At 48.5% G+C, this 16,807-nt stretch overlaps 1 protein-coding gene across 9 annotated transcripts in view; it reads right to left on the bottom strand.

Moving 5' to 3' along the window:
• The window catches only part of DOCK3 (dedicator of cytokinesis 3), a 609,762-nt gene that overhangs the window by 447,586 nt on the left and 145,369 nt on the right, over window positions 1–16,807 (bottom strand). For all 9 annotated transcript variants that reach the window (XM_048858121.2, XM_048858128.2, XM_048858122.2 and 6 more), the window contains exon 3: window positions 7,361–7,401. In XM_048858121.2, the coding sequence (XP_048714078.1) occupies window positions 7,361–7,401 (41 nt within the window). The remainder of the gene's footprint in view (window positions 1–7,360; window positions 7,402–16,807) is intronic.

The raw sequence follows: 16,807 nt of genomic DNA, 5'->3' as shown, positions 1-16,807 counted from the left end.
GGAATTATGATGTGTTTGGAATAACAGAGACTTGGTGGGATAACTCACATGACTAGAGTACTGTTATGGATGGATATAAACTGTTCAGGAAAGAGAGGAAGGGCAGAAAAGGTGGGGGAGTTGCACTGTATGTAAGAGAGCAGTATGACTGCTCGGAGCTCCGGTATGAAACTGCAGAAAAACCTGAGAGTCTCTGGATTAAGTTTAGACGTGTGAGCAACACAGGTGATGTCGTGGTGGGAGTCTGCTATAGACCACCAGACCAGGGGGATGTGATGGACGAGGCTTTCTTCCGGCAACTCTCAGAAGTTACTAGATCACAGGCCCTCGTTCTCATGGGGGACATCAATCACCCTGATATCTGCTGGGAGAGCAATACAGCAGTGCACAGACAACCCAGGAAGTTTTTGGAAGGTATAGGGGACAATTTCCTGGTGCAAGTGCTGCAGGAACCAACTAGGGGACGGAGCTCTTCTTGACCTGCTGCTCAGAAACAGGGAAGAATTAGTAGGGGAAGCAAAAGTGGATGGGAACCTGGGAGGCAGTGACCATGAAATGGTCGAGTTCAGGATCCTGACACAAGGAAGAAAGGAAAGCAGCAGAATACAGACCCTGGACTTCACAAAAGCAGACTTTGACTCCCTCAGGGAACTGATGGGCAGGATCCTCTGGGAGAATATTAACAGGAAAGGGAAAGGAGTCCAGGAGAGCTGGCTGTATTTTGAAGAATCCTTATTGAGGTTACAGGAACAAACCATCCCAATGTGTAGAAAGAAGAGTAAATATGGCAGGCGACCAGCTTGGCTTCACAGTGAAATCCTTGCTGATCTTAAAAACAAAAAACAAGCTTACAAGAAGTGGAAGATTGGACAAATGACTGGGGAGGAGTATAAAAATATTACTCAGGCATGCAGGAGTGAAATCAGGAAGGCCAAAACATACTTGGAGTTGCAGCTACCAAGGGATGTTAAGAGTAACAAGAAGGGTTTCTTCAGGTATGTTAGCAACAAGAAGAAAGCCAAGGAAAGTGTGGGCCCCTTACTGAATGAGGGAGGCAACCTAGTGACAGAGGATGTGGAAAAAGCTAACATACTCAATGTTTTTTTTGCCTCCGTCTTCACGAACAAGGTCAGCTCCCAGACTACTGCACTGGGCACCACAGTATGCGGAGGAGGGGACCAACCCTCTGTGGAGAAAGAAGTTATTCAGGACTATTTAGAAAAGCTGGACGAGCACAAGTCCATGGGGCTGGATGCACTGCATCCAAGGGTGCTAAAGGAGTTGGCAGATGTGATTGCAGAACCATTGGCCATTATCTCTGAAAACTCATGACAATCGGGGGAAGTCCCAGATGATCGGTAAAAGGCTAATGTAGTACCATCTTTGAAAAAGGGGAGGAGGAGGAGGATCCGGTGAATGACAGAGCAGTCAACCTCACCTCAGTCCCTGGAAAAATCATGGAGCAGGTCCCCAAGGAATCAATCCTGAAGCACTTGCATGAGAGGAAAGTGATCAGGAACAGTCAGCATGGATTCACCAAGGGCAAGTCATGCCTGACTAATCTAATTGCCTTCTATGATGAGATAACTGGCTCTGTGGATGAGGGGAAAGCAGTGGATGTGTTATTCCTGGACTTTAGCAAAGCTTTTAATATGGTCTCCCACAGTATTCTTACAAGCAAGTTAAAGAAGAATGGGCTGGATGAATGGACTGTAAGGTGGATAGAAAGCTGGCTACATCGTCGGGCTCAACGGGTAGTGATCAATGGCTCCATGTCTAGTCAGCAGCCGTTATCAAGCGGAGTCCTGGAGCCAGTTTTGTTCAATATCTTCATTAACGATCTGGAGGATGGCATGGATTGCACCTTCAGCAAGTTAGCAGATGACACTAAACTGGGAGGAGAGGTAGATATGCTGGAAGGTAGGGATAGGATACAAAGGGACCTAGACAAATTAGAGGATTTGGCCAAAAGAAATCTGATAAGGTTCAACAAGGACAAGTGCAGAGTCCTGCACTTAGGATGGAAGAATCCCATGCATTGCTACAGAATAGGGACCAAGCGGCTAGGCAGCAGTTCTGCAGAAAAGGACCTAGGAGTTACAGTGGACGAGAAGCTGGATATGAGTCAACAGTCTGCCCTTCTTGTCAAGAAGGCTAATGGCATTTTGGGCTGTATGAGTAGGAGCATTGCCAGCAGATAGAGGGATGCAGCAGGATACGGACCCTGGACTTCAGGAAAGCAGACTTCGACTCCCTCAGGGAACGGATGGCCAGGATCCCCTGGGGGACTAACTTGAAGGGGAAAGGAGTCCAGGAGAGCTGGCTGTATTTCAAGGAATCCCTGTTGAGGTTACAGGGACAAACCATCCCGATGAGTCGAAAGAATAGTAAATATGGCAGGCGACCAGCTTGGCTTAATGGTGAAATCCTAGCGGATCTTAAACATAAAAAAGAAGCTTACAAGAAGTGGAAGGTTGGACATATGACCAGGGAAGAGTATAAAAATATTGCTCGGGCATGTAGGAATGATATCAGGAGGGCCAAATCGCACCTGGAGCTGCAGCTAGCGAGAGATGTCAAGAGTAACAAGAAGGGTTTCTTCAGGTATGTTGGCAACAAGAAGAAAGCCAAGGAAAGTGTGGGCCCCTTACTGAATGAGGGAGGCAACCTAGTGACAGAGGATGTGCAAAAAGCTAATGTACTCAATGCTTTTTTTGCCTCTGTCTTCACTAACAAGGTCAGCTCCCAGACTGCTGCGCTGGGCATCACAAAATGGGGAAGAGATGGCCAGCCCTCTGTGGAGATAGAGGTGGTTAGGGACTATTTAGAAAAGCTGGACGTGCACAAGTCCATGGGGCCGGACGAGTTGCATCCGAGAGTGCTGAAGGAATTGGCGGCTGTGATTGCAGAGCCATTGGCCATTATCTCTGAAAACTCGTGGCGAACCGGGGAAGTCCCGGATGACTGGAAAAAGGCTAATGTAGTGCCAATCTTTAAAAAAGGGAAGGAGGATGATCCTGGGAACTACAGGCCAGTCAGCCTCACCTCAGTCCCTGGAAAAATCATGGAGCAGGTCCTCAAAGAATCAATCCTGAAGCACTTGCATGAGAGGAAAGTGATCAGGAACAGCCAGCATGGATTCACCAAGGGAAGGTCATGCCTGACTAATCTAATCGCCTTTTATGATGAGATTACTGGTTCTGTGGATGAAGGGAAAGCAGTGGATGTATTGTTTCTTGACTTTAGCAAAGCTTTTGACACCGTCTCCCACAGTATTCTTGTCAGCAAGTTAAGGAAGTATGGGCTGGATGAATGCACTATAAGGTGGGTAGAAAGCTGGCTAGATTGTCGGGCTCAATGGGTAGTGATCAATGGCTCCATGTCTAGTTGGCAGCCGGTATCAAGTGGAGTGCCCCAAGGGTCGGTCCTGGGGCCGGTTTTGTTCAATATCTTCATAAATGATCTGGAGGATGGTGTGGATTGCACTCTCAGCAAATTTGCGGATGATACTAAACTGGGAGGAGTGGTAGATACGCTGGAGGGGAGGGATAGGATACAGAAGGACCTAGACAAATTGGAGGATTGGGCCAAAAGAAATCTGATGAGGTTCAATAAGGATAAGTGCAGGGTCCTGCACTTAGGACGGGAGAACCCAATGCACTGCTACAGACTAGGGACCGAATGGCTAGGCAGCAGTTCTGCGGAAAAGGACCTAGGGGTGACAGTGGACGAGAAGCTGGATATGAGTCAGCAGTGTGCCCTTGTTGCCAAGAAGGCCAATGGCATTTTGGGATGTATAAGTAGGGGCATAGCGAGCAGATCGAGGGACGTGATCGTTCCCCTCTATTCGACATTGGTGAGGCCTCATCTGGAGTACTGTGTCCAATTTTGGGCCCCACACTACAAGAAGGATGTGGAAAAATTGGAAAGAGTCCAGTGAAGGACAACAAAAATGATTAGGGGGCTGGAGCAGATGATTTATGAAGAGCGGCTGAGGGAACTGGGATTATTTAGTCTGCAGAAGAGAAGAATGAGGGGGGATTTGATAGCTGCTTTCAACTACCTGAAAGGAGGTTCCAAAGAGGATGGACCTAGACTGTTCTCAGTGGAACCAGATGACAGAACGAGGAGTAATGGTCTCAAGTTGCAGTGGGGGAGGTTTACGTTGGATATTGGGAAAAACGTTTTCACTAGGAGGGTGGTGAAGCACTGGAATGGGTTACCTAGGGAGATGGTGGAATCTCCTTCCTTAGAGGTTTTTACGGTCAGGCTTGACAAAGCCCTGGCTGGGATGATTTAACTGGGAATTGGTCCTGCTTCGAGCAGGGGGTTGGACTAGATGACCTTCAGGGGTCCCTTCCAACCCTGATATTCTATGATCTATGTGATCATTCCCCTCTATTTGGCATTGGTGAGGCCTCATCTGGAGTACTGTGTCCAGTTTTGGGCCCCACACTACAAGAAGGATGTGGAAAAATTGGAAAGAGTCCAGTGAAGGACAACAAAAATGATTAGGGGGCTGGAGCAGATGATTTATGAAGAGCGGCTGAGGGAACTGGGATTATTTAGTCTGCAGAAGAGAAGAATGAGGGGGGATTTGATAGCTGCTTTCAACTACCTGAAAGGAGGTTCCAAAGAGGATGGACCTAGACTGTTCTCAGTGGAACCAGATGACAGAACGAGGAGTAATGGTCTCAAGCTGCAGTGGGGGAGGTTTACGTTGGATATTGGGAAAAACGTTTTCACTAGGAGGGTGGTGAAGCACTGGAATGGGTTACCTAGGGAGATGGTGGAATCTCCTTCCTTAGAGGTTTTTAAAGTCAGGCTTGACAAAGCCCTGGCTGAGATGATTTAGTTGGGGATTAGTCCTGCTTTCAGCAGGGTGTTGGACTAGATGACCTACTGAGGTCCCTCCTAACCTTGATGTTCTATGATTCTATGTGCAGTAAATAAGCCATGGGGCCACACAAGAAACAATAGAGAAAACAATATCTAATAGCTGCTCATTAAGCAGGCACTTTCCATTTTGTTTACTTTGTCCACTCAGGCTCACACAGTCTGTCCCAGTCTGCTCACCTTCTCACTCCCAAACTTCCTTCTTCTGTTCTCTGCTCCTCTCTCTCCCATCTTCACCCCTGCTACTCAACATCCTGACTTCCACATCTGCCCTCTGCTCCTCAGCCTCTACTTTCAAGTCAACTTCCTTTCTCATTCTCTTCCATTCTGCCACTACAGAAGCAGAAGCATTGAGAGCAAAGGAGAGAGTCTCCCTGCTCTTACTTCTGGTGCCTGGTGCCACGGTGTCCCTTTGCTGCCAGGAGGAGCAATTGCAGGTAAAAGTCCTGCATGGCTCCTGCAGGCCTAGGATACAGCATGCTCAGTTGCTCTGTCAGGATGGCACAGATAACCTTGCCAGCACATAGGAGCTCTGTAGCGGTGGAGCACATTTTGTACAGACTGAATCTTCAGAAAATAATGCTGCTAACCTTTAACAAAACTCTACTAATCATGTCCAAACTGTGATTTTCCAGGGACTTATAAACTTGGCCAAATTTGAGAAGATTTTCACTGTGACAAAAGACATCTCTGACACCAGAGTGACCCCTTTGCAAATTTCAAACGTCTGCTGCAAAGCATGGAAGTGCTAGAACAGCGGTTCTCAAACTCGGGGTCAAGACCCCACAGGGGGTCATGAGGTTATTACACCAAACCCCACTTTGCTTCCAGAATTTATAATGGTGTTAAATATATTTTTAAATGTTTTTAATTTATAAGGGGAGGGTCACACTCAGAAGCTTGCTATGTGAAAGGAGTCTCCAGTACAAAAGTTTGAGAATCCCTGTGCTAGAGTATCTCAAAGAAAGAGTTGAGATTTTTTTTTTTTGATGTGAGCAAATCAATGTATTTTTCCTCACCTTGTTGTAAGAAATGGCTGAAACATTTCAGCTGAAACTTTCCAAAAACATTCATCCTGAGAGAAACAACTGACACAGGAAATTTGAGTCTGAACGGTTTATGTTTGGCAAACTTGTAAGTAACTGAAAACAAGGTCTCATAATGGAAAGCATTGCATCTTTAACAACAAGCACAGCTACCAGGTTTGCCTACAATTAGTTGTGTACACACCATTTTAAATACAATCATACCAAAAAAAATGGCTACTTTTCCCTACTTTTCACAGTATCCCGAAAAAAAGATCCCAAGATTCAAAATACACAGTTGCTCAGCACCAAGAAAATATACAAGCCATCCACACAGAGATCAAAAGCTAGCAAACAGGCAATATACACAGGAGCTAAACAATAAACTAGTTCAACAACTCTTAAAAACTCACTGAAGTACTAAAATTAAGAATTTTCAAGGAACAAAAATAAAGAGGAGGAAAAATCGCTTTCCATTGAAATACAAACTTGAAGCAGATTTTTCCATAGGTTTTCCCAACAAGAGTGACTTCACCAAGAAAGTCAATAGCGAACACACACATTTTAACCATACAGAAATACTGGAAAGGTGGAAATGCAATTTGGATGTACTTCATCTGATTTACTCCCACTTTATGCCGTCTGTTTCTGAGGCACTGTGTTGGTTACCTAGGAAACTGGTATGTTTGAATGGCTCTTGTGTCAGAACTGTGAACACAGATTTATGCAGTGTACAATGTAACAATAAATGCACAAATGAATGAAATGCTCAACAACTTAGGGAAGTTTTATTAGAAGAAAAATATAATTAATTGATTATGTAGGGTACATTTGAGAAAACAAAAGATTCATTAGACACTAGTGTTCATTAATATATTTTTACAAATTACATTGAAAATTACAGTATTTTAAACAAAAGCCAGTTGAATGTTAGAAATAGCTTGTGTCTTTGTATACTTAAGCGTACATGAACACAAACAAAAATTCACAGCCAGCATAAAGAGCCCTCCTGGTGCAAAATTTCCTTGATTAGACTATAAAATCTGTGAAATATAAAACATTAACAATATTTTTCCCCAATTGGCTTTATTTCAAAAATTCTCATATTTCTATTTTGATAAAGTGAAGTATTTAAATTTGTTTAAAAAATCCTGAATTAAGAATTGTACAGGCTTATTTAGGCATTTGGGCTTTTTTGAAAAAAAAAAGTCAAAATGAATACAGCCTACATGTATGCAGATGGAAAAGGTCTCTGAACCTTTGGGATGACTAAGAAGCAATTCAGAAAAAAATTCAGTACAATTATGTATGCCAAAATATTTGTAAAGGAAAGTGGAGTCTTAAGAGTAAGGGAGAACATGGGTTAGGGCTGCAACAGCAAGGTGGAAAGTCCTCATTCTCAAATAATTGTTAAAAATAGAGACTATATTTACACTTACCTTTACATTTGGCTTCTTAATGGAAACTCCTCTGTACCAGCCTAAAACAGGACAAAATATACTGTATTAAATTGTGGCATTGCATTTTTTTTATACTGAAATAATCTGACTGCCCCTGGCAAAACCGTCCAAATGCTCAGATCATCTTTTACTCCTGAGGGTATTTTGTGCCAAAAAATTATGCATAAAAAAATTAAAATTCTCGCACAATATTTTAAAATTCTGCAAAATTCTGCAAATATTATTTGCCAAATAAATGTGGAGGCTCCAGCATAGCATTGGGGAACACAGGCCACTAGCTGCACAGAGGTGGGATATCACTGTACAGCTCCTCCGCCCCAGGACACTGACTCAGCAGGGAGGCTACACCCTACCCTGACACAGTGCAAGGACTGGGCCTGTGCCTCCGTGCCAGGTGCACCAGGTGTGAGCAGACAGGCTCAGCAAGACAGGATCCAAGTGTGGAGGGGCTTAGTATGTGGGGGGAGGGATCCAGGTGTGGGTTGAGAGGGTTTTGTGTGGAGCAATCTGGGTGCAGGAGGCTCAGTGGGGGATCTGGATGCATAGGGGCTTGTTGCAGGGTTCTGGGGGCAATGGTAATGGGACTCTGCAGGGGGGTCCAGGTGAAGGTGGTTGGGGCTCAGTGGTGGGGAGTTTCTGGGTGTGGGCGTATAGAGCTCGGCAGGGGGGTCTGGGTGTGTGGGGCTCAGTGGTGGGGTCCAGATGCTGGGGGAGTGGAGCTCAGTGGAGTGGGGATCCAGGTGCAACTGGTTGGAGCTCAGTGAGGTGGGGATATGGGTGTCTCATCGGGGTAGTCGGGTCCATCAAGGTGGGTTCTGAGTGCAGGGGGGTTAGGCTCAGTGAGAGGGTCTGAGTATAAGGGGGTCTGGATTCACAGGGGTTGGGCGGATGGCAGAGCAGCTCCCTGTACAGGGATCCCTCCCCCTGCAGCTGAGGAGCAATGGGTGCAGGAAGCAGGGGGAGAGATGGAGTTTGCAGAACTTCCTGCAGCCAGGAGAGAAATCTGGGGTGGGTCTGACCCGGTCCCAGATGCCGTGCAGGGGAAGAGTAAGTCCCGTCCTCCCCAGCCCAGCCCGGACTAGCAACCGAGTCCAGCACAGGGTAGGAGACACCAACCAAGACTTCCCCAGTCCCACCTCTTGCCCCACAGTGATTTACCACTCTGCCGGCTGCCCTAGGTATCCAAAACATATTGCTGGGGAAAGTTGTGTGACTGCTCTTGTGACTTCCCTTTGCTTCCTCAGCAGAAAGTCATTTTTCTGTGGGGAATCAAAGAAATCTGCGGGGGACATAAATTCTGTGCATGCACAGTGGCACAGAATTCCCCCAAGAGTAATCTTTGAAACAGACACTATAGCTCACATAGGTTATTAACTCTTGAAAGATTTTTACTCTCTAGTGACCACAAGCCATAAGAATCTTGTACTCCTGCTTATTCCCATGAAGGACAGAAACAGCTTAGTGTTTGTAGTCTCTTTAAACTACTTGGAACCATTGGCAGCTGTGGTGAGTACACATTCAGCACACAGGCAATAATTCAGCCTGAACATCTTTCCTACATGGGAGAAGACATTCCAGTACATTTCTAACACACTTGAATTTTATAGGTTCAACATTTAATCAGGAAAGCAAACTTGTGGAAAGGACGTATACTGTGTAAACACTGCCCTGTCACGGTTTCTCTGGTGTGGGATCAGTTAAGTTGCACAAACAATGCCAAAGGTCACAATGGGAACACCAGGAGCTGTATCTTGGATGACAGGAGTCAGCAAGGCCCTTCACACTACTTAAACACTGCAGTTGCACTATGCTTGGATGGGGTGCCCAGTGGCAGTGTCTCTAAAGGACAGTGATGGAAACAAGTCAAGGAATGGACCTCAGGATCTACAATTGCACAAATCCAATTATTACTCTTAAATCCCATTCAAGTGTCACACAAGAGCTCCAGATAGTAGTATTCCAACAACAGCCTGCAGTAAGGGCTACAAGGGGTTCAAATTTCATTCTCCACAAGCTACCTGAGCTTCACCAACAGGTGAGAATAATTTCACCTTATGTAAGCTAGCATCAGGAACAGGAAAAAATCAAAACTGATGGTGCTGAAAGACCAAGAAGGTTGATACTGGAGAGCTGAGTGAGAGAAACAAATGGACAGAGACTATGAGAAAACAGTCAACCCTAGGAAATATATCTAGCCAAGGGGAGTGAAGCACAGATTCCTTTTCTTTTTTCCCTTTTCGTGCCACAATCGTAATATATTTCGGTTGATGTTACTATTTATTATTATTATAGGCAGAGCTGGTAGCTATGCCTACAGTTACAGTTGTTTAACCTTTTCCATTTTAAAACCCAGTTTTCAGCTGCTTAAATTTTCCCAAACTTCAACATTCAGGCTGAAATTTTATATGCCAGGTGTTTGCATCAGGGTAATCAACCAAAATGGGTTAGCTGTTTCTGAGAACAAGATTAGAGAAAAATGTGTTTTGCCTATTTAAAAATTTTTCTCAATCACTTCATTGAGAAATTCTAGTATCTCCATGCTCTGAGATTGCAACTGAGATTGCACGGGTGTCAGACACATGCCTTTTGTTATCCCAAGGAAAACTGCCCAAATCTGAATGAGTTAACCTCTGAATAAAAAGTTTCACATATTTACACATATTCAGAAGAAATTTCTTAGAGTTCAGCAGCTCAATTCTCCAAAGATTCCATCCGCACTGAGCATGCTCCATCCCAGGAAACCTGGGCTCATCAGAACTTTTACTGCAATTACTCATCCTCATTGCTGGGGAACACTGTGGCATCAGGCACCAGAACTGAGAACAGGGAGACCTTCTCTCCTGTGTTCTTAATGCTCCTTGCTAGCACACAGGCAGTGTGGAGAAGTATTAAGCAGCTTGACTGACACGCAGAGGCATAGGGGCTGAGGAAGGGGAAGAGGAGCAGACAGGGGGACGAAACAGGAACAGGAGCCAGGGAGGAAGGGATAGGAGCATGGGGGAGGATAGGGACAGAGGATATAGGAGCAGGAACTAAAGAAGGCAGGGATAGGAGCAGAGGATGAGGACAGGAGCTGTGGGAATTGGAGAGAAGGTTAAGAGCTCTGAGGCGAGGCAGTGATGGAACCAGATGGGGGAGGGGAGAGACACAGGAGGGTTTGTAAACACGAGAGCATACTCCCCTCCAGAACTCAAATTGAACCCAGGATTCCTGAGTCTCAACTTTTCTCTGCTGTCTAGCAAACAATTATAAAACCCAAAGTTTGTGTCTCATACCCCTCTAGAAGATAAGTCTACACAGATAACAGTCTTTAACAGCTACTTGTTAACCTGTGGTTTTGTACATATCCATTATGATAAAGTATTTAATTATATGATCATCTACTACTGTTTCCATAAAACCCCTGCCTCATTCAGTGCACAGAATGGACAGTGCTCAGGGAATGAATCAGGGATGTGCAGTGAATAAGGCTGTTGTCTGTAGGACTCATGCCTCAGTGTTGTAGAAGTCAGACGGTGTATTGCGAATGAGGTGGTGTAACTGCAGACTATCATAATGGATATGCACAAAGAGTAAATTAATGAATCACAGACAACCTTAATTCTGGCATTTCCTAAATACTGAGGTCTTGACATTGCAACCTTAAGATTCTTTTACTGTTGTTTTTGTATATTATTATTACTACTATAATACTGAGGTTTTTTCTTTTTAAAATAATCTCCTCTTATAAAAATGTACACATAGCAATTTTTTAAATAATCAGCAATTCTAACATAATATTACTGTTATTAATCATTTGTATTACGGCTACATGTACAAGCCCCATTCAATATCAGGGCCTAATTATGCTTGGCATTTTACAAACAAACACCAATAAAGAGGAGATCCCTGCCCTGGATTATAGCATGTTCCCACTCTCTACTATGATAGTATGTTAAAGAATCAAAAATAAATATTCATACCCAGTTCCTCTGACCAAAAAAAATAAAATATTACAGAACTAATGAGGGCATCAATACTGACTCTATAGTTGAGGCTCAATTGATTCTAGCACATAAAGGAGGCATACACAGGTTTGTTATGGACAGAAAAACAAAGCATATCTTCTTTAAAATTATTGCAGTTGTTAAGGTTCCTTCCCCACTCTGAACTCTAGGGTACAGATGTGGGGACCTGCAAGAAAGACCCCCTAAGCTTATTCTTACCAGCTTAGATTAAAAACTTCCTCAAGGTACAAACCTTGCCTTGTCCTTGAACCCTATGCTGCCACCACCAAGCGTATTAAACAAAGAACAGGGAAAGAGCCCACTTGGAGATGTCTTCCCCCAAAAATATCCCCCCAAGCCCTACCCCCCCTTTCCTGTGAAAGGCTTGATAAAAATCCTCACCAATTTGCATAGGTGAACACAGACCCAAACCCTTGGATCTTAAGAACAATGAAAAAGCAATCAGGTTCTTAAAAGAAGAATTTTAATTAAAGAAAAAGTAAAAGAATCACCTCTGTAAAATCAGGATGGTAAATACTTTACAGGGTAATCAGATTCAAAACAGAGAATCCCTCTAGGCAAAACCTTAAGTTACAAAAAGACACAAAAACAGGAATATACATTCCATTCAGCACAGCTATTTTACCAGCCATTTAAACAAAACAGAATCTAACGCATATCTAGCTAGATTACTTACTAAGTTCTAAGACTCCATTCCTTTTCTGTTCCTGGCAAAAGCATCACACAGACAGACAGACCCTTTGTTCCCCCACCCCACCCCCCAGCTTTGAAAGTAACTTGTCTCCTTATTGGTCATTTTGGTCAGGTGCCAGCGAGGTTATCCTAGCTTCTTAACCCTTTACAGGTGAAAGGGTTTTTGTCTCTGGCCAGGAGGGATTTTATAGTTCTGTATACAGAAAGGTGGTTACCCTTCCCTTTATATTTATGACAGCAGTTCACATACAGAATGATTTTTGACAGTTTACAATTTTTTAATTGCTTTAGGAATGAAAAATAATTAAAAATGGGTCCTTTAAGAAATTGAGTACCCAGTGTCAGACCTTTGCCTCTAATAATCTCAGTAACAGCATAAAAGACTCTTCAAATTTCTCATATAAGTAAAAGTAACTGAAATTATACGTATCGGCCTGTAGCGGGGTCTTATTGGAAAACCCGGGAAGTGGGTGGGCACAAGCCCACCCAATGCTAAAGGCCCTTCCCCCAGCCTAGCGGGAGGGACCACTGGACCCAGGGACCAACTGATTACAGGGGGCAACTAATGAAAAACAGGGACCAGACTGAGGGTCAGAGGTTCAAAATGAGGATACCGGAGGAGGACACCGAGCAGAGAACCCCGGACAGAGCCCACTGCTCCTCAAAGCTGTCGAGGGAGCCAGCGGACGCAGCCCAGTGGAACTCTGCCCAGATGCATGAAACTAGGGAGGAACAGAAATAGGCCCCGCAGTCGCAGAGGACCCCCTCGTCCAACATCCTCCTCCTGGTATTGTAGATGGAGACTTTGGCCAGAGCCAGAAGGAGGTTGACGAGGAGGTCTCGCGACTTCGTGGGGCCACAGATAGGGTGTGCAAAGAGGAACAAGTGTGGGGAAAAGTGCAGCCAGAACCTCAACAAGAGGTTCTGGAGGAGCCAGACTAGGGGCTGCAACCTGGCGCATTCGAGATAGGCATGCGCCAGGTTCTCCCAAACACCGCAAAAGGGGCAGGCCTCCGCTGTAGGGGTGAACTGCGTCAGGTGCATGCCTGTGCTCATGGCTCCATGAAGGAACCGCCAACTAATGTCCCCGGCGGGCCGTGGGACCAAGGTGGAATAAAGGCTGGCCCACTGGGGCTCCTCACCCTCTTTAGGTGGAAGATAGTCCCGCCATTTGGTGTCAGGGCGGGACATGAGGGTGAGGAAATGTAACGTATGGAGCACGAGCGTGTACAGATGGTTTCTGGGTGCGGCTCGAAACCGGACTGGCTGCAGGGAATGCAGCCGACTCATAGAGTGTGGGAGCGGAGAGGCCGGGGGGGGGGTGGGCTCGCGGAACAGGGGCCCAAGAAAAAATGTCCGGAGGGCCAGGGGTGAGGGGTGGGCGGGGAACATCCTCTTACAGGGCTCACCGCAGGAAAGCGAGAGAATTGGGTGACAAGGCGGCCTTCACCTACTGGAGTACACGCCTGGGGGTCGGAAGGGTGGAAAGCGGAGGTGGCGGAGGAAGGCATGTACCAACATACCACACGCCGGACTACCTGCACCATAAAGGAGCCTTTGCAGGGCCTGGAGACGGAAGACATGGACCTGGCTGCGCAAGCAAACTAGACCCTGTCCTCCCTCCTCCACCCTGGCCTCCAAATCCTGCCAGTTCTCCGGCGGAGAAGGATGCGTGGTGGAGAGATAAACGCCAAGATAGAGCAGCGGACCTGCACTCCACCGGATGGCTTGAAGCGCAGGTGGGAGGGAGCTCGCCTGCCACCCGTCCCCAACCACTAGGCCAGAGCTCTTGACCCAGCTGACCCGGGCGGAGGAGGCAGCCAAATAAACCAGGTCGTCCGGGTCCTGGACCACGAGGAGCACGTCATTGGCGTACGCCAACAGGACCAGCCGCAGCTCCGGCTCCCGAAGCGCCAACCCCATCAACCTCCGACGGAGGAAGGGCTCTATCACCAGAGCATACAGCTGGCCCAAAAGGGGGTACCCCTGCCGTACCCCCCGCCCGAAGCTGACTGGTTCAGTCAGGGTCCAGTTGAGCCTGACCAGACACTCCGTGTCAGCGTACAGCACCTGGAGAAAGCCCACAAACCGGGGCCAGAAGCCGAACGCCCGCAGGGTGCCCAGGAGATACCCGTGGTCCACCCTGTCGAACGCCTTCTCCTGGTCCAGGGACAGGAGGGCGAACGACAGACCATCCTTACGCCCCAGCTCCAAGACGTCCCGGACCAAATACAAGTTGTCAAAGATGGACCAGCCTGAGACGGTGTAGGTCTGGTTGAGATGGACCACGTCCGCCAGCACGGACCCCAGCCGCAGTGAGATGGCCTTCGCTACGACCTTGTAGTCCATGATGAGGAGCGAGATGGGACGTCAATTCCGTAAGTCGCGGAGGTCCCCCTTCTTTGGCAATAAGGCGAGCACAGCTCGCCTGCACGAGAGAGGGAGGACCCCGCTTTGCAAGGACTCGGCCCAGATGATGACAAGGTCTGGGCCGAGGACGTCCCAGAACATGCAGTAGAACTCCACGGTCAGCCCGTCCATGCCCGGAGATTTGTTAGTGGGCATGTGACGGAGGGCTTCCGAACGTTCAGCCAGAGAGAGAGGCAGCTCCAGCCGGTCTCGGTCGCCCGCACTGACTGTTGGGAGTTCGGTCCAGAGCACCCTGCGGGCATCGGCGTCAGTCGGATCCGGGGAGAAAAGGTTAGCGTAGAAGGCCCTGGCCCTTCCATGCATCTCCTCTGGATCTGTGAGGGGGGTCCCGTCCTCTGCCAGGAGGCAGGTGACATGCTTTTTGGCCTCCCTCCTTTTCTCCAGGGCGTAGAAGAAGCGGGAGCCGCGATCCATCTGCCAAAGGAGGCGGATGCAGGATCGAACAAAAGCGCCCTGGGCTCAATGGTCCTCCAGGGCCCAGAGCTCCTCACGCTTCTCCTAGTATGCTGCGCGGAGAGGTGGATCCTCGGGGCCAGAGGCGAGACGCCTCTCTAGCTCTAAAATCTCCCGCTCCAACTGCCCTATCACCGCATCCCTCCGCCGGGTGGCACCCCAGTTGTAGTCGTGGCAGAAGAGCCGTGTGCGCACCTTCCCCACATCCTACCACCGCCTCGCTGAGGGAAGAGCACGCTGCTGCCCCTGCCAGGCCAGCCAGAACTCCCAGAAGGAAGTCACAAAGCCCACGTCCTCCTGCAAGCTGATATTAAAATGCCAATAGGCCAGCCCCGACCTCTCCAGACTGAGAAAGGCTGTCACGGTCACCAAGTGGTGATCCGAGAACCGGGCCAGCCAAACGCCGGAGGCGTACGCTCGTGCCAGATGGAAACACGAGATATGAATGCAGTCCAACCGGGATTGGCGCGACCGATCTCCCTCCACCTGGACATAAGTAAAGGTAACATCGTCGTCCGGGTGGTGGTCGCACCAGACGTCCACCAGGGAGTGATGATCCACGATCTCCCTGAGGACGCCCGCAGCTGCCTGGGATGTCTCGACTCCTGAGAGGTCCCGCTCCTCGAGGGTGGTATTGAAGTCCCCGCCCAGGACCAGGCACTTGTGAGGATCCAGGGTGCCGAGGAAGGCCGACGCCTGCCAATAGAAACGCACTCGTTCCGGGCCTGCGTTCGGGGCGTAAACGTTGACCAGGTTTAATCTTAGCCCCTCTACGCAGGCCCGGACATGCAACAGGCGACCCGGCATGACCTCGGCTACCCCCAGCACCTCAGGCCATAGCTCGGGAGAGAACAAGATGGCCACCCCAGCCAAACGAGAGCCGAGGTGGCTAAGGTAAACGTCATCCCCCAATTCCAGCCGCCAGCTAGCCTCGACGGCTGGAGCCGTGTGGGTCTCCTGCAGGAAGATCACAGAGTGCCCCCCTCCCAAAGGAAGGAGAGCACCTGGCTCCTGAGGAGACCCACGGTACAGCCCCTGGCGTTCAACGTAGCAAAGATGGTATCCTTCATAGGGAGGGCTGGGGTGAATCCTCACGGGCAGGGGAAATCGACGGCCTCCAGCGGGCCCCGCAACAACCCATGTTCAACCCCAAAGGTCATCAGGGAGTTGCGGAACTTACATGCCTGCCTCCCGGTCCCCCTCTCCTCCCCCAAAAGGCCCTTCACAGCCCAGAGGACACGATGGAAGTCCCCCCAGCGCTGGAGGGCGAGCTGCATCTTGCCCTTTGAACCACGAGTGTCCAGCAGGAAATGGCACAGCTCTTCCCTCAGCGCAGAGGGGGACGCGGCAGCCAACCCGCCGCCGCCCTCCGGTAAGGCCCCTAAAAGATCTTCGCGGCCTGCAGAGACGGGGAAGCATGGAGCGGAACCCCGGCGTAGTTGCACCGGGCAGCCTGTCCCCATCCCCGGCACAGGAGGGAGTGGCGGAGGGAATAGTGCAGCCCCCATGATGTTAGGAAGAGGGAACACGAAAACCGCCCCCTGAGAATTGTCCGTAGACAGAGGAAACGAGACAACCTCAGGGGCGGCAATAACATGGGCGGTGGCAGGGAAGGGGGCGAGCAACTCATCGGGTACGGAAATAGGATCAGGGACGGGGCGGGGACTGGGCCAGGGGCGAGGACAGAAGAAGGGGTGGGAGCAGGGACAACGGCTGATATTGGGACCGGGGCAGGAAAGGGGCCGGGAGCAGGGGTAGGAACAGGAACGGGGACACTGATGGATTCACGGTCCCCGGCAACCGGGCTATTGGGGTGCGGCTCCTCTCGGCCAGGAGCGGGGGA

This window comes from Caretta caretta, chromosome 7 (genome assembly GCF_965140235.1).
Source record: "Caretta caretta isolate rCarCar2 chromosome 7, rCarCar1.hap1, whole genome shotgun sequence".
NCBI lineage: Eukaryota > Metazoa > Chordata > Testudines > Cheloniidae > Caretta > Caretta caretta.
Note: the sequence above shows the minus strand (reverse complement) of the source record. Positions and strands in the feature narration are given on the sequence as shown.